General features: G+C 50.9%; 2 protein-coding genes across 4 annotated transcripts in view; one reads left to right on the forward strand and one right to left on the reverse strand.

The window, feature by feature from the left end:
- Gnao1 (G protein subunit alpha o1) overlaps nt 1-19,394 on the forward strand; it is a 164,363-nt gene extending 144,969 nt beyond the window's left edge. Inside the window, exons 6-9 of one of the 3 annotated variants that reach the window (XM_063247345.1) lie at nt 64-193; nt 13,501-13,654; nt 16,905-17,120; nt 18,102-19,394. In XM_063247345.1, the coding sequence (XP_063103415.1) occupies nt 64-193; nt 13,501-13,654; nt 16,905-17,092 (472 nt within the window). In that variant the 3' untranslated portion in view covers nt 17,093-17,120; nt 18,102-19,394. Of the gene's footprint in view, nt 1-63; nt 194-4,097; nt 4,252-6,457; nt 10,510-13,500; nt 13,655-16,904 lie in introns of those variants that run through there. The other 2 variants (XM_063247344.1, XM_003471969.5) reach the window with 2 other exon arrangements.
- Nucleotides 19,395-21,916: 2,522 nt separating this feature from the next.
- Nucleotides 21,917-25,748, reverse strand: part of Amfr (autocrine motility factor receptor) — a 39,052-nt gene continuing 35,220 nt past the window's right edge. The window contains exons 13-14 of the mRNA XM_003472091.4: nt 24,434-24,618; nt 21,917-23,484 (exon numbers count right to left, since the gene is read on the reverse strand). Coding sequence (XP_003472139.1) covers nt 23,337-23,484; nt 24,434-24,618 — 333 coding nt within the window. The 3' untranslated portion in view covers nt 21,917-23,336. The remainder of the gene's footprint in view (nt 23,485-24,433; nt 24,619-25,748) is intronic.

Genomic DNA, 25,748 nt, shown 5'->3' on the forward strand with positions numbered 1-25,748 from the left:
GCCACCAGGCATCCCCCACGTGCCTGGGCCTCACTACCCACAGCTCTCCTGTCTTTCTGGCAGACTGTTTGATGTTGGGGGCCAGCGATCTGAGCGCAAGAAGTGGATCCACTGCTTCGAGGACGTCACGGCCATCATTTTCTGTGTCGCGCTCAGCGGCTATGACCAGGTGCTCCACGAAGACGAAACCACGGTGAGCAGCCCTGGGTGTACCGGACGGGGACAGCACGAAGGGAGCCACAGAACTGGCTGCTCTGGGAACGCTAGGAACTCAGTTGCCCATGCGGCTCTGGAGTCCACACATAGGCCATGAGGCCCAATCTCTCACCTATTGCCAAAAAAAGAAAAAAGGCCTTGAGCTGTATGGAATCTGATCACACAGCTCTGCAGCATTAGGGTCACAGGAAGTGCCTCTTCCAGAAACTCAGTGCAGTCACTGGAGCCATCAGGCCAGAACACAATTAAGCAAATCCTAGGGGCTGGAGATTTAGCTCAGCGGCATTAGCGCCTGCATTGCAAGCAGGCAGTCGTGAGTTCGATCCCCGGTACCAATAAAAAGGAAAAAGACAAAAAAAAAAAAAAAAAAGAATTAAGCAAATCCTAAATATCAGGGTGTGGCCAAACAAAATGTTGATACAGTAGACATGAGTGTTGTGGCCTTGACAGCCCTTTCTGGCATTGGCCAGGGTGCTGTGGAGGGATGTGTGAGGTCAGTATCTCCTGGGAAGGGGAATGGTGATGGGGTATACTGAGGAGTGATGGGTGGCTCTGAGCTCTGTCTTTGTGGGGTGCCAGGCCAGGTTTCCATCTTCTCTCTGTATGTCACGTTCAGCCTGGGGCCTCTGGCTTTGGCCTCTGAGAACTGCTAGACCTGCTCTGGAAGGGAACAGTCATTTGAAAAGCAATGCGGATTGTGTCCTTTCTGCTCCGTTACTGTCACCCTGTAAAAGGAGGGAATGATAGTCACAGCCTTGTCAGAGGAGCTGGCAAGGCAAGAGATGACCCACGTGCAGCACTTGGAACCTTTTCTGACACAGTGGGGCAGAGCTAATGGTTGTATCATTGCTGGTGATCATTCTTAGCCAGGTGGGTGGACGCCACCTAGGCTGCAGCCGCCAAGGGACTTAGGCCTTCCTCTCCTCAGGATCTGTAAGGAAACCCAGGCGTCAAATGTGGCCCACAGGGTCACAAGATGAGCCTCAGGCTGCGAGCAGGCTGCAAGCTGAGGGCTCACATCCTAGCATCTGTTTCCTTCCCTCTGGACCATTAGTCCCTGAGCTCAGGGATGGGGGTGCGAGGAGGTGCACATCCAATTATGCTGGCCTTGAGTAAGGTGCGTCTTTCCTGTGGCTTCGAGTTTCCTCATCAGCCCTAGCCCTGCTGCTCTTGCAGACTGCTGTGGAGATGGGATAAACTTTAGGGTGTGGGATACTGGATGCAGTTTTCTAGGGGAAGGAGCCGCCGCCCTCAGGGGCTCATACCACCACAGTGAGGCTTTGGCAAATGGGGTTGGAAGCTACCAGCTGGGTGGGAATCTGGACCCGCGCAGTGTGCTCATTCTTGCTGGATGGGTTTCATCTGTTCTGTTCTCAGTGACCTCAGTGGGCAGTGGTGTCTAAGAGGTACCAGCCTAGGCCTGATTGTGTGGGGCAGGTGCGCCGTAGGCCATGCTTAGGCCCAGGTTCAGTGAATGCCAAAGTCCGGCACAGATCCTGACAACGTGTCTCTGAACCTGTCTGCCCCCAGAACACCCTTCACTGGTCTATGAGTTGACCCTGTGCTATTAGAACCACTTCCCCTTGGCCACCCATATTGTCTTAACTTGGCTCACTTCATCTTTTCTCCTGGCCACACCTGCAAGTAGCTGCTGCATGTCACCATGGGTTTCCTAAGGTGACACACTTGGATACTGGGTTGGGATGTCCTTTTCACTGGGGTACAACAATGGGGCTGAGGGTCTCACTAACCGCACTAACCTGATGCCTGGGTGGGTCTGACAGGAAAGGGCACCAAGATCCATGGCTCTCAGGTCTCCAGGGAATGTGAGCACTGAGGACAGTGCCCTGAGAGCTCCTCATGAGTGCTGCTGAGCAGGGTCCATGTCTAGGAGCACTTGCCCTTCAGTGTCCTCTTCCTCTCCTACCTGTTCCTCTGTCACCCCCTCCTCACTGCCCTGCTGTTTTCCTGTCTCCCTTATCCCTCTCCACAAATGCTAGAGCACAGGGCCTTGGGGAGGCAAGAACTTGTCTTTCCTGGGTCCTTTCTTGCCCAACACAGGCCACCTACTAAGCCTAGGGAAGAGCAGCAGTCCTCCGGGGAATGGGCTTTGGCTTTGTGACCTGACAGCAACCTTCAGAGATGGCTCACTACCATGGTGGTGACAAGAGCAGTGCCATTGCTGTAGAACCAAGTAGTCGCCTGTGTGTCCAGGGCATGGGAGGGCAGACATGGGTGGACATGGGCACCTTTCAAGTCACATGCGTCTGGTCTAGGGTCTGGCGCCACCCTGTCAGCTGTGAGATCATAGGTAATCATCACACCCTCACAGCCTTCTCTGTACATGGTAATGATGGCAGATTGGGCTTGTGGTGGCCATGAGACCTCTGGGCCCAAACCTGTAAGAGGACCTGACTGTGGGAGGTATCATTCAGTGAAGGGCAGGTCCTTGTCCTCTGTCCAGATGCCATGGCTTGAGGACAGGCTGTCAGGCATTAGTGCTCTTCCCAGAGACAAGATTTAGCCAGCAGAGACCCAGTTCTTGGTCCCTAGCCTTCCTCTCTGGTCAGCCCCATGCTTCTCAACCTGGCCTATGGTGAGAGTTGGAGCTGCCCGAGACTGAGGTGTCTGAAGCAGCTCTGGAGCTAGGCCATGCGGGCCCAGGGGCTAGTGGCTGCAGTCCAGCGGATCCACCCCGGGACCCTGAGGGCTCATCCTGTCCTCGTACCTGCTCTCAGCACCGCCCAGCCAGGCCACAGGCTGCCACAACTTCTCTTCCACCACTACCACCACCACCGCCTGCAAGGCCTTATCTTGCCAAACCAAGGCCAAATCCATGAGCAGATTCTGAAAGACCCTCCAAGCCCAGCAGGTATGAAGCACCTCTCTCCAACCAGAACCATCACTAAGAGTTGAAAGCAGCAGGTTCTCTGCACTACTGGTGACTTTGCTGTGAAAGCCTGCCCGAGCCACCCCCCACCCACACTCATCAGCCACTCATTTGCTCTTCCGGCTGAAGGTCAGCCTCCCCACCTCCACCCTCCCCCTCCAGCCACACAGTCCCTGTCCCAGGCCTCCCTTGGCTCCTGTGAACCTGCACAGGGGCCTCAACATGGGCTGGCTGGGACTTCTGGCTCTAAGACTGGTCAAATCGATTTTTCAGTTTTTTTCTTTCTCTCTCCCATATTTGCTGTTGGGATTTTACCTTGCACTCATTTTTAATCTGCTTTGCTGTGTTTCTTCTTTGGGTTCTTCAAGCCCCTCTACTGAGAAACCAGCCAACAACCAGTTCTCTCAGAGCCTCCCCCCGCCCCATCCACTACCTATCCAACCTACCAAATGACCCAGCCAACCAAGGCCACAGCAAGATCATCCCGAGACAATGTCCTCCAGTGTCTGCTTCCAACTCTGGATTAATTCGAGGATCTCTCAGTCCTCGGTTAATGTTACCCAAATGAATGCGTGCAACCTCCCAACCTTGCTGGCAAAACCAAATGAGACCCCGGTAGAGAAATCTGCATGACCTGCGGTTCTGTGTAGACCTATTGGATGGTGGTTGCGGCCCTGTCCCCATGTGCATGGTGCATGTCCTCTCCAGGAGCTGCAGCCTCTCCAGGGACCTCACTGCCCCACAGGGCCAGCTCCCTCTGAAAGGGGGCAGTACCTCCACCTTCCCACCCCAGCTCCACCCCACCCTGCCTGTGTGTGGAATGAAGCAGGGATATGTCCTGTTTGTCCTGTGGACCCTCCCGTCTCCGTCCCCAGTGATACGCTCAGCCGCGTGAGTGGCCCTTCCCTTTGCTTGTCCCCCTGTGTCATGGCTATGGTGGGTCAGGGACCCCACACCGCTGACCCTCACACACCTCCCCACTCTGTTGCAGAACCGCATGCACGAATCCCTGAAGCTTTTCGACAGCATCTGCAACAACAAGTGGTTCACAGACACGTCCATTATCCTGTTCCTTAATAAGAAGGACATTTTTGAAGAGAAGATCAAGAAGTCACCACTGACCATCTGCTTTCCTGAATACACAGGTAAAGATCCCTCTGTAGGGAAGCAGGGGCCTGCACAGTCCCTTCTGGCCACAGAGACTGCCGAAGGACCAGGCTGTCCTCCTTCACCGTGTTCTGCCCCACCTCTGAAGCACACCAGAGCAGCTCACCAGGCTGGAATCCAGACTTTCACTTCTAACCATGTGACCTCAGCAGTCTTGGGAAGCCTGAGGCCCTCATCTGTGAATAGAGATTGTATATGGTGGGAACACCAGAATGATAGTGGGGTGACAGGCTGGGGCTGAATCGAGCTACTCCAGGTCCAGCCCTCGCTTGGCCACTCATGAGCAGCTGGAGTAGGTCACATGACTTCACTGTGCCTCAGTTCCACATCTGTGAGGTGAGATGATCACCATGATTATCCTGTCTCCCTCATAGAGTTGCTGTGAAAGGAAATGAGCTAATGATCACACACAGCGTAGCATGGTGCCTGCCGCTCACTCTGAATTTATGCTCACTGTAAGTTTGCTCTGACCATTGGGATTGTGATGGTGACAAAGAAGCATTTGAATAGCACTTTCCACATGAGGTGGCTAAGAGACTCAAATGTTGTATTGAATGTGATAGAGCCTTGCAGGCCACAGGGCCCTGATCATCTTACAGAACGTGCTGGGGACAAGAGGCCAGCTGTCCACATTGCAGTGGGCTTCACCATCCCTGGAAAGGTGGCAGATTGGAGGCAGTCCAACCTGAGCCCTGAGGAGCTGTGAGGCTGGCAGTCCCCATCAGGCGGCAATGGAGGCATAGCAGGGTATCGGGTAGCCCAGTGCCCATCAGCTCTTCACAGATGGCTAGACCCTGTCCAGAGAGGCAAATAGGCATTCTCTGCCTGGCCAACCCTCAGGCCTACAGGGCATAAAGCAGGGGCACACAGAGTCCCCACAGGGAGGGCCTGTGAGCTGTGGCCTGCAGTTGCGCAAGCAGTACAGCCTTCCTGACCCTCCCCACCTCCACCCTGTTTCCCAAAAGCAGGAGCCCAGGAGCCTCCAGCCAGGAGGGAGTGGAGCTCAGCCTCCCTCACAGCTATGCACCCAGCAGCCAACTTCCTCTGTTGCATAAACTGGGATCCTGTGTGTGGGGCAGTGAAAGCAGGTAGAGTGATTTAGTCACCAAGACCCGTCTGGAGCTGGGGTGAGGAAGGAGGGGACCCCTAATCTAGGGAGTCTGAGAGTTCCCTGCTGTCCCAGGTGTATTTCCTTTACTGCCAGCCCAGATTTAGCAGATCTATGGTCTGCTAAATCTCAAAGCCAGGCCTTCAGCCTTCATTAAGGTGTTTGACATGGCTGCAACCTTCTCCCAGGAACACCACCACAATTTAACCCTCAACTAAAACTCTGGTTCTCATCCCTGCCTGTCCCATAGTGAGTGGCTCCAGCCTAGCCGGTGCAGACTGTGTGCACTTCAGGGCAAAGCCAGGGTCCTACTCTTCTGCTCCTCCCCAAGCCAGCAGCTGCTCTCCCAGACACCCTCTTCTGGGATCCTGGAAGCCCATCAGTATGGTGCATCCTGAGGAGGATGCGAATGAGTGAGCCAGGAATCCTTACTCCTCCTGAGAATGAGCACCAGAAGGGGGAAGGGGGAAGGGGGATAGTGGGAAGGAGGCCAAGCTCACAGACAACACACTCATCACAGCAGATACAGATCTGTTGTCCCACCCTGCCCCATAGCAGCTGGGCCCTCAGACAGAGGACCCTGCAAGAGACAGGCACCTCTGAACTTCTTTGCTCATGACCATGGTGAGATGTGAAGCTGACAGCCTTAGGAGTCAGTAGATGTGTGTGTAAGAGGAAAGTAGCAGTTTTGTATAATGGCCCTCACCTGTAGTACAGGCAATGGCTCGAAAACCTCATAGTCTGTTTCATAGTCTGGTCACAAATGAAAGGCATATGTGGCACAGCTAGCTGTTTGCTATCAGTGAATACTCTAAAAGGTTCACCATCACTGGTCATTTTGTTTCTTTCATGGTCACTACTCAGAATTTCAAATGCTGCCAGTACTGCTTGGCGCACTGTTGGAGCTGAGCCTTCGGTCTCCCCAGCCCACCAGCCGTTCCTGCAGGCTATCTCTAGGAGACCCTAGGCATCTTCTCTATGACCCAGAGCCATCCATGCCAGCCAGGCCCAGAGCCATCCATGCCAGATGGCCCCATGGACGCCTCTGCTCACTTCCCTGCCATTTTCTCCCACAGGCCCCAGTGCCTTCACGGAAGCCGTGGCTTACATCCAGGCCCAGTACGAGAGCAAGAACAAGTCAGCCCACAAGGAGATCTACACCCACGTCACCTGTGCCACGGACACCAACAACATCCAGTTTGTCTTTGATGCCGTGACGGACGTCATCATTGCCAAAAATCTGCGGGGTTGTGGACTCTACTGAGCCCCAGCCCCCTGCCCAAATGCCCATGCCCTGCCCAACCCCCACCCACTCTTCCCTGGAACCAGAGCTCTGCCACCTCTCAGGCTGCTCTTTGCACTGAGAAAGAAGACCCAAGAGGCTGGCACCAGGGGGGAGGAGGGAGCACCCTTCACGTACACCCCACCTCTACCCCTCCAACAGCTGGATCCATGGTAACGGGGCTGGGATAGGGTACTGAGCGCCGTGCCGTGCACCACAAGGCGGGAGACCTCCTGAGATCACTTGGGTGCCACTTGTTGGCCATTGCTTTGTCACTGTTTTATTCAGAGGCTGCGGTACAGAGTGCCAAGCTGCCATTTGATTTAAAAAGGGCACGTCCTGCACTCCGTGGCTTTTACAGAAGCCCTGAGGCCTCCTGTCCTCTGGGTGTACAGGTGGCAGGGTGGCCCTGCAGTATAGTAGGGTGCAGGCAGGTTAGGGGCCAGTAGAAACCGTTCTTCAGCTTTGCCGGGCATCTGTCTATTTGAGTACTGCTCCGTCACCAAAACCCAGGGTGGAACTAGGCCAACTTTGTGGCTCAGGCCTTGGCAAGAGTCTCCCACCTCCTCTGGTCATCCTCCCTTGCCCTTGTCCCAGGCCTGGAATACTCTGAGAATGACTGGCTGCAAAGCTGGGTGGCTAAAGTCCAGTTCTGTGCCAGACAGAGTTAAGAAAGAAGAAGGAGGCTCTGCATGGGAGGCAGAGACAGCAGCACAGAGCTCTGGCTGGTCTCCTGGCACAGCCGCTCCAGGTGTGTGTGAACCTCCTCTTCCTTCTTGAGCCTAACTAAAACCAGTAGGAATGGGTAGGAGCCTTTGAGCTGGGAGCCCTGGAGTTCAGAGGCCTAGAGGAGATGTGGGTCATGCCCTGCAGCCAGTGCCCACTCCACTGCATCTTGGCCCCAGAACTCAGAAGGCCCCCATTCTCCTGCCAGTCTCCAGTGGCAGAAGAGGACAGGTAGAGGGAACCAGTGACCTGGAGTGTGAGCTCTGAAGGCCCTGGCCCTTGGAGGAAGGGTCCTAGGACTCTTTGAAGGAGCTTTGCTGTAGAAGTCCCTAAATAGAGGCATGGGTGACTTCTGGTGACCTGGCTCTGGCTGGCCTTGGGCAATCAGCACACCTCCCTCTCACTCCCAGGCTTCTCCTGATGCCATAGCCAGTAGCCCAGGTAGATGTGCCACACAAGGGGAAAGAGCTGCCTCCTCCTTGAGCCCCTTGTTCTCCTGGTTTCCACTCTAAACACAGTTCTGTCCCAAGCCAGGCAGGACACCTGGGCTGCCACATGTAGCCCCTTGATCTGCCTGGGAAGCAGGAAGAGCCCCATACCAACAGCTGTGGATTTGTTGGCTCAACAGGCACAGTGCTCGGGATGGTACAGGAGATTCGCAGTCCTTCTCTAGTGTCAAATGCTTGCCCCTCGTGGTGTCTCCCCTTGGTGTGTTTCACAGTTGCCTCTGGCAGTCAATCTGCAGGAACTGGCCCATCAGCCCAACTCCTTGTCTATTTGTTAAACCCCATCACTTTTTGAACCTTATACCAGGTGCTGGCACATGGCAGAGGAAAGGCCCTTGGTGCCAGTTGTGTCCATGTCCTGCCATGAAAGGCTAAGGTCTGTTTAACCATTTTGTGCAACACTGAAGCCACTCTAGGTAAGGCCAGCAGTGCCGCTCATTCCACCCTAGATTCTGAACTCAGAGTCAGAACACCTGAAGAGAAGAAGATTAGCAGATGCCGTCCCTGAGGTAAAAGTCACAAACCTGTCACTTCTGAGCTCTGTATCTCCCCAAGTGGTGAGAGTCCCAAGCTGGAGTCAGGACCCTGGATCCGTTCCTCCCCTGCGGGAGCACTGCGGGACAGGTGTTCAGGGCCTTCCTGCCTTGCGTGCCGTGTGCCTTTTTCTTCTCTTGGATGCTCCATCCTGCTCATTTGTCTTGCGCTGCTTCCAACTGGTTGTCCCAGCCCACCCTGCTGGAAAGTTGTGTCCATGTCCTGCCATGAAACTGGCACAGATGGAAGGACCTTTGGTTGTCTGATGTAAGCCCTGCAGGAAAACCCCTGGGCACCACGATTCCCAGCCATATTGGCTCCATCGCCTCTCCCGTGGTGGTGGGGGCAGTTGGGGTGATGTGAGTTTTGGCTCCGTCGTGGATATGGATGTGGGGGGAAGTGTTGTGAATGACCAAGGAAGGGTGCTTTTTTTTTAATCCACAGTGGCCCTGGGTGTGTCCCCAATGAGACAGTGATAAACTTTGGCTCTAATTTAGCATGCAGACTGGAAGCTGATTTTTAGGAAGATTACCTTTGCCAAACTGGTGAAAATGTGCCTATCAGTTAGATGCCTATGAGCACACTCTGTGCCCTGCCCAGTAGCAGTCTCAAGAACCAGGTCTCTGCCTTCCTTTGAGTGCTACCAGAGGCCTCCAAGGCTCCCTGAGTGAGCCTGGGGGGTACTTGAGGCTCAAGGACTCTGGTCTGACGAGCCTGAATCCTCATCTGTAGCTCTGGCCTTCTGGGTCCCATGACCTCCCAGTGCCCTCTGTCTTTCTGTTCCCACTGGCCTGGCTGAGCCCAAACAGACCTCCACTGTGTCTGGTGTCAGGAAACAACTCAGCCTCCCAAGCCACTGCCCTCAGCCCAGCACCACACCTTACTGGTGGGAACTGGAGGCACCTCTGCCCATGTGGACTGAGGGGCAGGTGGCAGCTTAACACCTCCCCAGCTTGCTAACCAGGCTGTCTGCAAAGCCCCAGCAAGCGAGGGCTGTGGCATCGCCTCAACAAGTACCTCCTTACCACTAGCAGGATTACAGCCAGTCTACAGTTGATAGACACAGCCTACAGCTGGTACCCCAGTGGCAGACGCTGCTTTCTGGCAAGCCTGCAGCTACCTGCCCACCTTTTCACCATCTGACCTAGTCTACCCTTAAATCTTCTTGAAACATAATCCAGACCTGGAAGGGTGACAGAGGAGTTCCACCTCTTCCATCCAGACCCAGTAGCAGCTGCCCACCACTTATTGAGCTTCTCTGGCTGCCTGTGCTTATCTCTGACCCTTCTGAAAGCTTCCAGACACAAAGCAGCTCTCAGGAGCCAAAACCTGAGGCTCCACCTTCATATCAACAATTTGATCTGGGGTGCTGAAGATAAGCACTCTAGACAGTTCCCCCTGTCAGACTTCAGGCAACAGAGCGAAGGGTCCCAGCAGGCCAGAGAAAAGGGCCAGGCTGTGAGCCATGACCCGGGGGCACAGCTCCCTATCCCCAATCCCTCGGTGGAAAAAGTCAAATTTGATTTACCCTCCCCAGAATGTGGAGCTGGGGCCTCCAGACAGCCCCCACCCCAGCCAGATGAAGGCCCTGTCAGGGAAGGGTAGACAAGAGCAACAGCGGAAAGACCCCGATTCAAAGTCCCAGACCCTTTCAGGGAGGAGCTTCCTCTGATGGGTCACTGCCATCCCCAGTTCCTGTGCACCAAGATCAGCAGCAGTGTGGACCATGTCCTCCTTCACCCGGGTCCCACACCCCACTCCTGAGGCCCCACATCCACCCACCGCAGCTGCCCCCTGCTCCAGGCAGCACACCTTCACCTGCTGGTCTCCACCCTGCTGCTTCTCACTGGTGCCCTAGCTGTGCCCAGCACCCCACCCCTACATAGCAGAGCCTTCCTAGGTGCAGTAGTCCCACCGCCCAGCCCACCACTGCCATCCAACCCATATTAACTGTAATTTTGCAAGAGGGTGAATTGTCGGTTTAATAAATCTCTAGCTATTGTAATAATTTATTGGCTGCCATAATGTATTTATTAGTCACTATCATTAATAAAAAGTGCCAGCTCTTTCTAGTGTCTAATACGTTGTGTCAGTCAGTACCCTAGGAGCTTCTGCCAGGTGCACAGTACAACACCTGTCCCTGTACCCTGCTGGATCCTAGGACCATGGAAAGCCTGGTGGGCTGGGCACAGGCCAGGTTCCTGGCCACCATGCCCACCTCAGTCCTGCTGTCCTGGGCCCAACTGCCTTCCAGTCTAGCATCGTGGTGTCTTGGCCTATTTGGTGCTAATGCCACATGGTGCTGACACAACTTGCTTGCTGCTCTCAAGCTTCACCGCAGCTGGGCAGGTGGCACTTGGGGGAGACAGCCTTGGGGAGGGTGGCTGTTGGCCATCTGTGACCCCTGCTTCTCTTTGCTCAAATGTTGGCGTCTCTGATTGTGAATGTACTCGGCGTGTTTCCTCCTGGGAAGCTTATCAGGACAAGCTGTGCTCTCGGCTCCTTGGTGATGGGGTCTAGAGGGATGGGGCATGACAGGGGTTTCAGTGCCGGCGCCTCACCCTACAGCCTCCTCTTCACTGCACTCCCTAAGTTTCCAGAATTCACCTTTCTGGATTCACTCTATGGTCCTGGCCTCACAAAGAGGCTGACTGTGCATGTCTGATGTTCTCCGGGCCCCCTCCTCTATTCCTTCTCACTCCCAGGACCCCAGACATATTTGATGTCTGTGCACTGTCACACCCTCACTAAACCGAGCTCTCCAAGGGCAGGAGCCTGGCCTGGCCACCCTGTATCCCTGTGGCAGCCCAGCAGGGGCCTTACACACCAGTGCCAGTCATCAGCTGGAAGAGGAAGGGAGGCAGCCTTGCAGCCCTGCAGAATGGGATGCTGTAGAAGGCTGAGCCTCAGCAGATGGGGGCCTGAAAGCCTCCGGGAACTGGCCTGGAGTCCTCACCCAAACCAAAGCTTAGGGCCACTTGGGAAAAATACCTTCAACTTAGACCATGTGTCAAGTGGGCACAGTGCACATTCTCGGCATGGGTCATCCTGGGTTCCCTTTCTGGTGATTCTGTTTCCATCCTGGGAATGCCAGATATCCCTAAAGATACCTGTGCACCAGTGAAAACTGGGAACTTGTCTCTGGCTGTGGGTTTTCAGCTCTTCCTTGGGCAGCTGCTGGATGTTCGTGGAGTGGGAGCCCTTTCCTACTGAAACCTTGGGGTCCCAGTCAGCCTTGAGTGGCTCACTTGGCTCTAGGAAACTACCTGTCCTTTCAAGAATGGACTCCATCAAGATACCACAATGCACATGAGTTTTGCTTCTCCATGAAAGGGATCATGTGAATGACAGGGAGACTCTGGGGAGGAAATGGGGAAGAAATTTATTGGCTGAGGCTGGAGATCAATGAAATCATAAGATGTTGCCAGATGTGTTTAGTAGACTCAAAGGACGATGGTATGAAGGAGGCTAAAGCCATGTCATGTATGTAGGTGCCACCTGGTGCCACTGAGTACTCAGACTGCCCTTCCACCACCCAACTTGAGCCTGTAAGAAACACATAATAGTACTGATAATAGTACTGCAGTCATGAGAGAGATGACTGAAGAAGGGCTAATCATAGGAATGTGGAACCAGCCATGATGCTTGTTATTTATTCCACAAAAGGCCACAGACCACTCAGATTGACTCAAGAAACCATTGCCTAGGTTCTGGTTCTTGCAGAGAAGCCTCTTCTACCTCTCTTTTTTTAATGTGGTGTTAAGAATCGAACCCTGAGCCTCGTATGTATCAGGCAAATGCTCCACCCCTGAGCAGCATCCCCAGGCCTAGCCTTTGCTCGTCAGGGTTCCAGCTTTGTCACTTTGTTGTCCCCTGATGTTGATGTTAGGTGATACAAGGTAGGTGCAGTGCTAGGCACAGAGATGGCACACCGTGGGCTTTGTTGACCAGTGATGGTAACTTTTGTCATCTTCTTCATTCTCCTGGTAGAAGATAGCCATGGTCACTGAGCCAGCAATTTCCCCAGCTCCTGTGTTTGCCCCTCTCAAGGGGACCAAGTATATCTTTCCCCAAAAAATACACTAATAGCCACACCAGCTCTCTTCTCTTTCCCAGTCCATGTTTTAGTCTCCGTTTAGCAGGAGAACATAGCCCTGGTTACCTATGGTCTTGGGCTTTAGATTGGAGGAGTCCAGTTTGTGGTGGTGAAGTTCCCAGAGATAGCACAGGGTTCTTTGGGAAAATAGATAAAGGCTGTCCCTTCCCCCACCTCCTTATGCAGAAGCATCTCTGCACTGCAAAAATAGATTACCCAAGTGAATGTGCTTGGCATCCCAAAGTAGGAAAACCTGTCCTTGCCTAGGACTCAGCTTCACTGGGGATGCCATCACATGCGTCCATTGGCTAAGCAGACTTCTGTGTGCAAGGCAGCACTTCACACGGGCTGTTTACAATCCCTTGCAGGCTGTACCGTAGTTGAGTTGGACCCAGTCAGAGTGGATATGGCCAGTCGGACAGCCTTAGGTAGGAGCATCTCTCCTCAGTGGCATCCTCTAAGGATCCCAGTAGGACTTGAGGACTTCCCTGTCAGACCACAGAATCCTGGAGTCCTCACCACTCCCGGAGGACATTCCCTACTCCCAAACTGGGTCCAGGAAAAAGGCCCAGACACAAGGAGTCAAAGCCCAGCTCCCCACCTGCAGTCCAGCACTGCCACCACGTGTACACATTCTGGGAAACCCTCATGGCTGGAGACCCTGCGGTGGGAAGACTCCGGGTGCCCCTGTCACCCAGGGAACGATGGTCAGTTCCCAGTGCAGGCTCACCCCTGGCTCTGAGATGATGGGTGCACTGGTGCAGAGTTGCTCTGCAAATGTGAGTCAGGCGCGCTGTGGTGTTTACAGATTTCAGGTTCGTTCTGTCTGCCTCTCGGAGGAGCCACAGGCACAGGGGTCCTATGAGCTGCTGAGGAGCCCAGTCCCTCTCTTAAACCTAATTCTCCTCTTTTTCCCTGTCTCTGTGTCTTCTCTCCTGTCTGTCTTGCTCTCTTCCTTTCCACCTGGGGCTGCAGAACCGCATGCATGAGTCTCTCATGCTCTTCGACTCCATCTGTAACAACAAGTTCTTCATCGATACCTCCATCATTCTCTTCCTCAACAAGAAAGATCTATTTGGCGAGAAGATCAAGAAGTCACCTTTGACCATCTGCTTTCCTGAATATGGAGGTGGGTGTCATGGTGGCCCTGTGCAGGAGGAAGCCCCAGTCCTGGCAGGGACCTGGGTCTTCCCCAAAAGACAAACTGGAGTCCAGCTGCCTGTGGGCGCAGGTACAGGCAGCCAGCATGCTCAGGGTACCTGGTGAGCAGGAGCCAATTCCAGAGTCCGGCAGAGCCCAAAACTTTAGGGTGACACCAGGCTTGGCCCTTCCTAGAATGTGGCCTGAGTATGATGGGCAGTGGCTCCTCCTGAGTCGTATGTCATGACAGGTGACTCAGGACCAGCACTGCAGGGATCACGGGTAGGTCCCCTCTGCTTCTCTTCCTGATGTCCTTCTTGATGTCAGAATGTCCTTCCCTCACCATGCACAAGACAGTCCCTGGCCACAGAGCACCTTTGCATGGAATGAAAAGGTAGACGTGTGGTATGTAAGGGGGCCCGGGCTGCAGTTCAGGACCCACCTGCTTTCCACACTGCTTTGGTGCACTGAGCATGCCATGTGTCTGCATGGCGGCCCAGGCCTGGCCAGACTGTGGCATCCCTTTTCCTCCCCGCTCCCCCTAAGCCTATTGTTCCTGCTTTCTCCTACTCTTCCTCTTGCCCTGGTCCTTTCCCAAAGCAAACTATCTCAACTACTGTAAGCCTCCTCTGCCCCTGTCTTCTGCCTTTCCTGGAGCTTCTTTTTCCTATCTGGCCCTCAGAAGAATATATTACAGACCCCCCACAATGCAGCTCTTTCCAAACAGGGCAGGAGGGAAGGTGGCTCTGTAGGACAAACACCTCTGTGCTGCTGCAAAAAGCTAGAAGCAGTGTTGATGGGATGCAAAGGTCCAGCCTGTCCCCTGGAGACTGGGAAGTTTCTAGGTGTCTCTGGGATAGATAGAGTCTGCATGCTTAGAAGAGGGCCAGCACCCATGGTGAAGGAGGGTGTGCTCTGTTCTCCTCCAGGTAAGGGCACAAGTGGGCACAGCCAGGAACCACTCACTGACAGCCCTGGAGTTAGCCTCTGGGCAGGCTCAAGTGCTAGGGTCACACTGATTCCCAAACAAGCCAGAGGGTTTCCATGGAGTGGATGCCAGTCTCTCCATCCCTCTTCACTAGCAGAGGTGTGAAGTAGAAGGGCCCACTGGCTTATTCTAACCACAGGTTATATCCTCCCTGATGCTTCACGTTGCTTAAGAATTTGTAAATGCCAGTCCATCTCCAGGTGCAGAGGAGGAAATGGGGCCAGAGGCTATGCCCTGTACTCCCTGCTATTGGGTCTGACAGATGTCAGCAGCAGAGTCTCCAACAAGGCAAGTGGCCAAACCAGCCTCTGCGGCTAGACTGCCTGCAACTGGGCAAGTCACTCCTTTGTGTCTCATTACTTCTGGGTGCTGTAACAGATCATAATGCTACCCCAGAGGCAGGCTCCAGGTAGTGGTAAAGCACTGTAAGAATTACGGTGCGGACATCCCTCAGGTGGGGTCAAGGTGAACCTCCCTGTTGGCCAGAGGGGCAGCAGGGGAGATAGTGGCTGGCGTCAGGCCTGTGTAACATCTTGCTATTGTTGTCATCTGTATTTGGAGGATGGAAACCAAGGAGGAGCTAGCCATGGAGGTGGTGCTCTCTGCAGGCCCCAGAAGCCAAGAAGGGCCCTGCCGGAGGGCAGAGCAGGGCTGTAGTTCACCCTTTTGGCAGCCACTGCTGACCTTTCCTGCCTCAACAAAGCCCCACTTCCAGGCTTTAGAAAGCTGTGGTGAGGGGCTGGGGATTTAGCTCAGTGGCATAAGCACCTGCCTTGCAAGCAGGCGGTCATGAGTTCGATCCCTGGTACCGATAAAACGTTAAAAAAAAAAAAAAAAAAGAAAGCTGTGGTGACAGGGTACAGCCCAGCAGGCCTTCAGAAGCAGGTATAACCCCAAGGCTCTTGACTGATGTCCCCCTGGAGGCTGACTGGGCTGTGGCCTAAAGACCATCAGCCTCACTGCTGTGTAGTGTAGGTGCTGGATGCCCCTAGCAGAGGTCCCCAAGAAAAAGTCAGTGTGAAGTTTCCACAGGGACTTTGGAAGATCTGGTTTGAGTTCACACAGCATGATAGATGACAAAGTGTTCATCAGTGTTGTGATTACACAGGTGCAGGCCTTTGGGGACACAGAACAAGCTGGAAGGGTAGGGATAGGAAGAGGCTGACTGACACAAGGGCCACGTGGGTCCACGTGCACTGGACAACTGAGGGGCTGTGGACGGACGTCAGGTCCAGCAGACAGAGGAGCCACTCTATCATGGTCTGTGTGTCTGTTTCGCCCCTGAATGGGGCACTTCCTGACAGGATCTGCATCCTCTACTTTGTCTAGCCTCTAATGGTTTTGCTGCAGCTTGGCACGCAGTGTGCTTCTGCTCATCACATCTCAGTGACAGTGAGCCAACAAGGAGATGGCGCCTGGTCTCCACTCAAGGGACATCCCCAGCTTACCCTTTATAATGCCTCACCACCACCTAGAGTCTGACTCAGTCACCTACCAGTCTATTTACATATAGACTGACCCTCCAGTGGTCCACATGCCCGCCAGCCTTCGGGGTGAGGACGCAGGGGAAAGATTCTCTTGCAGCCCCACAATAACATGTTGTTACCATCCCAGGCCGGGTCCTAACAGCACAGAGGAAGAAGGAACGTCATCATATTGGGCTTTTTCACATGTCTGTGATGGTCCATATGCGGTGGTAGCTCTCCTAAGGGCCAAGGCACAAGGGGTTAGGTGGTAGCTAGCTGGAAAGCTGTGCTATCCAATCCCCACCTCCAACCCTAAGTTCAAGAGGACAAGGAATCGTTGGGTGCCAATAGCCCCTTAGCTGTCCCACTAGGACACCATGGTCGCATGTCCTGACTGCTCTACACACTGAGGTTGCTTAGAGATACTGCCAGCCCCACACTGTGACCTCTCAGAGAAGACAAATTAAGGATAGAGCACAAGACCCATCCCACTTGGTGTTCACCAGGCCTTGGGACACCAGGAGTACTGGGATAGCACCCAGCTGGGCACTTCCTCATCAGACCTTCTTGATTTATTGGCATCAACAGAACTGATTTAGATGGACTACAGAGAGATGCTTCCATCTGATTATTGAGAAAGCAAAAGAGATAATCAGTGGTCATTGTCTTCCCAGGGCTCCTGTGTAGATCCTGTGTGAAAACAGGATAGAAAGCCCTGCAAAGTCAGAAGGCAGGTGAATGCCAAGCCTTACGTAGCTCCACCCCTGTTCTGTGTCTTGTTACAGGCTCTAATACTTATGAAGATGCAGCTGCCTACATCCAAACACAGTTCGAAAACAAAAACCGCTCACCCAACAAAGAAATTTATTGTCACATGACTTGTGCCACAGACACGAATAATATCCAGGTGGTATTCGACGCTGTCACCGACATCATCATTGCCAACAACCTCCGGGGCTGCGGCTTGTACTGACCTCTTGTCCTGTATAGCAACCTATTTGGTAATGATTCCAGCACTCACAGAACAGCTTGCGTGCGCGTGCACACACACACACAGACACACACACAGAGACACACACGCACACACCACTAACAAATGCAAGTTGGTAAATAAACTTTACAGAGGCATAAAAAAACCTTATATATACACAAATATATGTTAGAGAAATCTTTTTAGTTTGTACTAGGAAGAGCTGCGGACAGAACTGACCACCATCCCATAGCTCATTGAGGTTTTCCTGGGACACACATCATGGGGGAGCCTGGCTTGAGAGTCTGTCCTTTCAAGGACAGTTTTAGGGTCTTACCACAACCCACTGCTCTGAGCAAGGGAGGCAGAGGAAGGCCTGGCTCTGGCCCAGCACGTCCTCTGCATCCCACAACCGAGGCTGCATGCACTCAGTTCTGTCCTGCTCCCAAGCCAGCTCCAAACCCTCTAAAAACAGCCAGCACCCTAAATGTCTCCTTCCCCTTTCCCCACAGCAACAGAAACATTTAAGGACACTTCTCTTCTGGGTGGCGGTGGTTGTTAATTTTAAGAATTTAGAAGAATCATTGCTCTGATCAATCCACTGTCTCCTGAGTTTTCTTTATTCCTGTGAACAAGGCAAGAATCAGAGAACTGGGAGACTTGGTCTGCTCTGTAAAAGCAGCTGATGGGAGGGTATCTGTGAGCCATGGCTCTAACTAACCCGCCTTCAGAGTTGAAGCCAGTTTCCCTCCAAGAGGGCACATGGGAAGAAGGGGTGAAGAAGGGTCAGCAGTGGCCCAAAGGAGGGCAAACTTGCAGACCTGACTTTAATCAGCATCCCGTGGGGTAAAGGTTCCCAGGGCTGCATTTGAGTTCTTGATCTCCTGTGAGTATGCTCCATCACGGCCCACCCCAACATCAGGTACAATGTCTTAGGGTTTTCTGGTTGGTTGGTTGATTTTTCAAATCAAAGAAAATGGTCAGACTGGACCCCTTATCTCTCTCTCTACAGACTGCTTCACGGACTCTTTGCTGTTGACGTTGATCTCCTGGTAGCATGACCTTTTGGCCTTTGTAAGACACACAGCCTTTCTGTATCAAGCCCCTGTCTAACCTACGACCCCAGAGTGACTGACGGCTGTGTATTTCTATAGAATGCTGTAGAATCCGGTTTTAGTTAAGTCTTTACATTTAGGATTTGAAAAGAAACAAACAAAAAACATTTCTGATGTACTTTGTAGCTTCAAAACAGGAAAAAGAAAAACTTGCCATTTCATCCACGTTTTTCTTTTGAAATGAACATGTACCTCGGCACCCATGCCCTCTCTGTCCCAGCTCAGCGTGGCCCAGTGCCTATCCGTGATAGGGCCCCCTGCATGGTACACTGGCAGGTGGAAGTGTGCTTGGGCCAGGCTTTCCAAACAGCCACAGGCCACTCAACCCTACTGCCTGTCAGTGCCCAGACACCACAGATACCACCACGAGGGGGCACCCCACTCTCCCCAGTCCCACACTGCTCCAACCACACCCTCACATCAGGTTTATATAGAAAAAGCACAGCTCTCATTGGCCAATAGCTGCCAAAAAGAATACCTACCATACATAAAATTATAGCCCTATAAAAACAATTTCCCTGCCAACCCCCTTTCCACAGATTTCGTGATTCTTTTTTTCCCCCTGTCCCACTAAGTACTCTAATTCACATACCAGATCAGCTCTCCTAGTCTCTAGGAAATGGGTTATGGTTTTTCCCCTGACATTTCTGACTCCAGTCTTCAGGCAGATATGCTCCTTTTGTGTGTGTGCCCCTCTCCACCTTTCCTTTGTTTTAGTGACCTGTATTCACTCTTTCTCATGTGGGGATGTTTGTGCTGCAGATAAAAATAACAAAAACGATTTTTAAATACAAGATGGAAGAAAAACACAAAAAATAAAAAAAAAGATGGAATGTAGTGTTTACATTAAAGCCAGTTTTCATGACCAGTCCTGTCATTTCTACTTTAACTAGTATCCAGACCCCAGACCTCTACAGTTTCACTTTTAAGACTTAATATTTGCTGAAGACCAGTCACAGCCATTTGAAATAAAGAGGCAAAAAGATAAAACATACAAAAATTTAAAATACAAAAAAAAAAAAGAAAAAAACTTTAAAAAAAAAAAGGAAAAAAGAAAAAAAAAGCCCACGGGTCTTTCTAAGCCTTTCTATTCCCAATCGGTGAGGTTTCTGTGATATCTTACACACTGCCAGTCTACTTCTCTAATGGAAAATTCATGTGTAGCTCAATAAAGAGAATGTTTGTCTGTATTCTTGAGTCTCTCACCCTCTACCTTCCAGACTGTGGTTATTTGGGGTGGGCTTTGCTGCAACAGGAAAGGGAAGGAGGAACCTGGTCACACGGGGAGGCTGGTGGGTAAGGCATCTCCCCACTGGGGCCTTTGTATCCCTCTCCTTGAGGACACCAGTGGGTATTAGTTCAGTGCCCGGAGGTGGGCAGCTGCTTGTTGCTCCCGAGGAAAGATTAGAGGAATAGGTAGCTTTCAGACTCCAGATGACCTCTTCCTCTTGGCTCCTAGCTGTACCTCACCTTCAACTGGTTTTGTTTCTGGTGGGATTTAGGATTAGGAAAGCGAAAGTGGAGGGAGGCCAGGCAATTCCAATACCTTTTTTTTTTTTTTTTTTTTTTTTTGTACTCAGGGTTTGTACCACAGTGGAAGAACAGTGGCCCCAAGAAATCTAGTCTGCATACAAGGGGTGTCATCCACTACCATGGCAACAGTGTGCTCAGGCCAGGTAGACTAGCCAGCCCAAGATTTGCATCCCCCATTGCACCTGGATGCTGGGGGCAGGGAGGAGAGGTTTGCAGGCAAGATACACAGGGAGCAGAGCCACACAGCCTAGGCCACCAAGCCAGTGCCCTCTCCTCTGTGCTGCTACAGCTGTCCCCTAAATGGCCCCAGATGGGACCCAGAGGGTACAGCAGCCACTGAAACATGAGCATCATATCCAGGTACTGACATTGGCTGGCAGACAGAAGCATCTCACAAAGTTCTGCTGACCCAAATCCTCTCCGCATCCCTTACCAATGTGGATTATCAACTCAAAACCCTTCTCCTTGGCCATGGGTCACTTGAATCTTGTGAGGGAAGAGGCAGAGATGATATGGTTTCAGAGTCTAGGAATAACGAGATGCACTCCCAGTCAGCTTATGCACCCCTACTCCCCCTCTGCCAGACATCTCTTGTCAGTGCTTCCCTCACCAGCTCCCTTAGAAGTATCCCAGTTTATGGGCAGAACATTGCACACAACCTACCCTGTGTATTGATGGAATGGTTTGTAGTCCAGGCCACATCTTGACTTTCTAACTGATCTCACAGGACAAACCAAGGTCTAAAGGGAAGGCTGGAGAAAAGCAGCACACTTTCTATATATGGTGTATCTGAATTTCACTAAAAGTGAGCCATATTCTAGTAGGATCTTTTCTAACTTTCTGCCATGACATTTATAGATTAAAACAAGCAAGTTTGTTGTTTTCTTTTTCCTGTGCCAGGCAACTGCTCCACTACTGAGCCACACTCCCACTTTTGCCTTGTCTTTCTTAAAAGAGAGGTTAGGAAGCATTTTCCAGAAAAGATGCAGGGAAAAGGCTAATTAGAACAAGAATCAGGAGAGCAGAACTTCATCTATCCTCACACAAATGATTGTAATGTGTAGCCAGTTAGATCCACTTCTAACAGAAAGTTGGAAGCACTGAGGATACTCTGGGGTCAGATGGCCTTCCAGAGTGGGCAGGCACTTCTCCTTGACAAGCCTGCTAGAAGCCCAAGGCTCCGTTTTGCACATATGCCATACGAGTTCTGGGATCCCTTTCCCATAGTCACAACAAACAAGATTAAGTCTGCAGGCTACAGCCAGAAGAACACGCTGTCTACACAGCTCAAATAGGAGGTTAGATCCAGGCAATAACCTGAACACATACAGTTCACATCAACACCAGTAAAACATCTGCATGGACCATCATTCTCTGAGGCTCAAAAGTCTCAAAACCTCAAAAACAACCAAGAACCTGAGAGGTCAAAAAATCTGGGCCTATTAAGAAAATGGAACACAAGACTAGTTGCAAAAGAGCCCAGTGGGCAACTCAACTGCTCACAACTGCACCCCACTACTCTTTCAGCTCAACTGCAACTCAGAAACCCCGCTTCAGCTCTGTTACTCCAAGGGGCTGAGCATGAAGGACGCCCTCTGCCCTACCACTGGCCGGGCGTGAGAAGACCCATGAAAGTCTCACTGCCACCACCTTTCAAGCCTGGCCCATGTTCCCAGGGAGTGACGAAAACCAAGGGCCCTTTATAGACCCAAAATCCTTTACTGCCCAGGTGAAAAGTCTAAGACTCAACTTGAGACTTCTTTCCTAGGCCATCTTAAGCTATTTAAGAAGACAAGTCTATTTTGATCACTATTATAATACTGTTTTCCAGTGTTTCAAGACCTTCTAAAACTGACCGCAAACAATTTTTTTCACACATCTGAAACATAGGAATATATGGAATTAATGTTATCTTTACTGTATGCCACATGCAAAGTGTTACATAATTCAACACCGTAAGCTTCTTTCAAGGTAACCCCTACTTACCTTGAAAAAATGGAATACCAGGGGAAGAGAAACTCAATGCTGCCTTCTCCAAATAAAACATGAGAAATGAAATTCCCAACCTCAAAAGGAAGAAAAGAATCTCCAACCAAAATGAGACACAAAAGCAAAATGGGAGTCACTGTTGACACCTCTTTGAAGAAAGGTGCCTTCGCTTCCAGTCACACACAGCACACTAGAAGAGTTTGTTTTTTATTATTATCATTGTTTTACAATAAAAACAAATAGCTATTCTCTCAGCAAAACAAATTTTTTTTAAAAAATCACAAAAATCTAACAGCATTTCAAGGTAAGGCTTTTGAAAGATTTATTGAAATAAATTATCTCTGCCTACATATTCACGTATCACCCTTTTTTTCAATTACTTGTCAACATTCTAAAAACTTTCAGTTATGTAAAATACATTTAGCTTTGCCAATAATTTTAGATAATACTGGATTCTTCCCAAAAGGACTACCATAAAACTATGCTTTCAAACATTGAAAAAAATCCAATGGGACAGAAAACCGAATAATGTAGTTACAATTGCATTTCAAATCCTGAAAGTTAAATGCATGAAGAATTTGAAAAGATGCAGGACCAGTGTCTACCTCAAGGCATGTGGGCTCAACATGTTACCTATGTTTAAACCAACAGAAACAAAGTTTTGAAAATGAGGGCTCTGGGAAGAAAGATCCAAAAGGGATCTTTTTATTTCTTCAATGATGTCTTCCAAAACTTCACTCTCCCATCCCACAAGGCCCACACTTTCCCTAAGCACCAAACCTACAGGCTTTGTGATTGCCTAATTTACCTGACCAAGGAATCAAAACCATAAACCAAAGCTTGCTGATTAGCCCTTTCAAATGTCCAGATGGGGCAAGGAAACAGAAGAGGAGAGAGACCCAGGGACAAGCTCAAGGGATGCAGGAGCACCAGAGTGAATGGAAATAAAGCCAGCTGTGGATCACGGGCTCAGGTGAGTTCCAAATATCATAGGATAGGGGTCATCTCCTCAAATTCTTCAGTCTTGGACTTTCCTCTTCTGCTGCAATTACCAAACCAGTTTTTTTTTACAAGATCATCTGCTGGCCCACAGCTCCAAGAACCTATAGGCCAGGGCCTCTGGAACATTCTCAGTGCTTCTTCCCTATGGACAGTTTGACAACAGGTATTCTCCTGTGACATGGAGTCAGACTCATGCTGGGTACCTCCTTACTGCTTCTACATATCTTCCCCAACACACACGCTTCCTGCCAGATGTGTAGCTAAGTATACCAGCATGGGTTGTGATTTATGCAGAAAGCAGGACTTGGAAGATGCCTGCTGGGGGCAGGTGGTTGCCTACTTCCTCTTGATCATCACTCACCCCCAAAAAGTCCAGTCGATGCCAGAAGATATCATGCCTAGAGTTAAAATGTGCGTGTTTCTACAGGGAAGAGAAATGTCACATAGAAAGTATTATAAAGGAGGATTAAATTTCTCAGCTGTCCAAATACTATTAAGACCACATGCTTTATACAGCAGCAATGTAGTCGAGCCCACTTCTTCCCACAGCAGGTGAAACCCAGACAGCCTCTTCCAGTTAGACTCAAGGAGCGGCTGATACAGAGGTGCTAGGACTGCTGCTGCTTCTGAAGCCTGCGCTCAGCAGCAGCAGCTAGCATCCTCCGACGCAGGGTCACAGGGTCAGAGGATGTGCCTTCCAAGGGGAGGAAGCTCTCTGGGGCTGTATCATCTTCAGAACTTTTGTTCAAGAATCGCCTGCAAAAACCAAAGAGTCATGTGATAGAGATGGTAAGCTCTGGAACATGTACATAATGTTTGCTTTTTAAATTGTTATTTTAAATTCCCCCTTCCTTTGGGCACCATCATGACAGTATCACTCAGGATCATCCCATGAAAAAGACACCTACACACTTATCCCACAGGCTGAGAATGTGGCTCAGGACAGAGCACTTGCCTAGCATACATGAGAGGCTCTGGGTGCCATCCCTAACAATGGAGGAAAAAAAAAACAGAGAGAAAGAAAAACAGACTTCTCCTTGACAGATGAGCCAGGATCCCAGGAGAGGCAAATCAAGCAGTTGCTCAGCACGCCCTCCTTTGCTCATTCCTGCAAATACATGAGCCTGTAGGGCAGAAGAACCATCTAGATGACCACAACACTGGCTCTGCCCTCAAGCACTAAAAGAAAAAGTTCCTGTCCATCCACAGGAGCACTGTATGCTCCAGCTGCCACAGAATGGGGGAACAGGTGGCACTCAGGTATGTACTCTGTGCTGACAATGCTGGCTGGAAAGGAAGAAGGAGGTCTTGGAAGCCAAACCACAGGCCCAGGTTAGCTTAACCTCCCCAGGCCTGTTTCTTAGTTGTCAAATCAGTGTAACAGTGCTCTTGCTTAAAGATGTAAAGAGATTAAAAAGGTTACTAGAAAGAGCCAACATACTGGCAAGTAAGCACTATCTGTGCAAGTGTGGGTGCAGAGGTCCACAGGGCTGACCAACAGCACCAGATATGAGCAGCTGGACTCAGCATGGTCAGATTAGAGGGACTTGAAATCTGAGTTGTTCAGTGACGTGTAATGGTTTTCCAATGTTGTCACCTACTTAAAAAGAGAAGACATGGGCCTGATGTAACAACAGCCTTCAAACAATAGTTTCTGACGTGAGCTTTATGTCTGTGAGGGTAGAGGGTTGCTGAGTCAACTTACTTCCGAGCTTGCTGCAGGAGATCGTCCTTACGCTGGACTAACATGCGCTGCCTCTCATCAGCAGACTTGGAAAAGCGGCTTCCCCGGGCCTCAAAGTCTTCCACCTCACTGGACTCCACTTCCGCCTCACTAAAGTCCAAGGTCTCCTCCAGGCGAGGACTGAGGTTCAGGGGCACACGTTCAGTCTGGACGCAGGGAGACAGATGTGAGCAAAGGCCTGCTTCCTAAGCAGATTCCATGCTCCACAGGACACCCCTGTACCAGCTTCTTGTGGATTCATAAGCATAAATACAGAGATTCAAGCTTCTGGAGGATAGGCTTGCTGTATGTGGCCTTGTGCTACTAAAACATGCAAAGTTCAATACAGTGGCCTACGTACATGACAGCCAGTATGAACAACCTGAGCACTTCCAAACCATACTCTTAGGATATGACAACAAAGGTCACTGCCAGTTTGCATTCTAAGAATTTTCTGTTCACTTCCACTAATTGCATGAGAATTTAAACAGGTCTTATCTTACTGCACAAATTATACACCTTCACTTTAAAAATAAACTTTAATAGGTAAAAAGGGTAAAAGCTAAGGATTTAAAAACCCAGCTATGCTAGAGTATGTGGCTACTCATGCAACAGGATGCTCTGGAAGCAGGTGCCCAACCTCCTATACTGCTTTAGCTCTCAAACACAGCCTCAAGCAGGTCAGTGCTGGTCCATCACTCAACTCGAGGCTCCAACACACCTGAAAAGCAGCCTGTTTTATTTAAAAATTTTGCTTCTCTCACCACATCTTCAGCCAAGCCCAAGAGAGGACTTTAAGAGGACCATGTGGAGAGCCTGACTCCCATCCCCTGGAGCTTGGGAGACCCAGGGGCTGATCATTACATATACCTGAGAAATCAAAAGCAAAGAAATTGGCAGAGCAGACCGAAACAAAGGGTGGGAGACTGAGATGGGGTACATCTACTTCCACTCGTCTATAGGTCACTCTGTGTGTCCTGGGGCTGGTAGAAGTTTCCAGCAGAGGGAAACAGGATAAGGTTGCTGAACACAGACTTTGTCCAAAAGGATACTTGGAAAAGTGATGTGATGCCACTCCCTCCCTCAAAAGGTGAGAGAAGCCCTAAAGAGCCAACCCAGTAACAGATTTGAAAATAATTTCATTTTCACAGTTTCTTATTTGCAGGAAAAGATAAAAAAGGTATAAGTAGCCTCCCTGTTACTGCTCCCAGAAGAGCCCTGGCCCATATCGGGAGAAAGGCCAGAGCTCTCCATGCAGAAAACACCACACATCACACAACAGAAAAGAAAAAGGTAG

The sequence above is a fragment of the Cavia porcellus genome, unplaced genomic scaffold (assembly GCF_034190915.1).
Source record: "Cavia porcellus strain 051 isolate PalLab524CR breed Dunkin Hartley unplaced genomic scaffold, mCavPor4.1 scaffold_4, whole genome shotgun sequence".
NCBI classification, from domain to species: domain Eukaryota; kingdom Metazoa; phylum Chordata; class Mammalia; order Rodentia; family Caviidae; genus Cavia; species Cavia porcellus.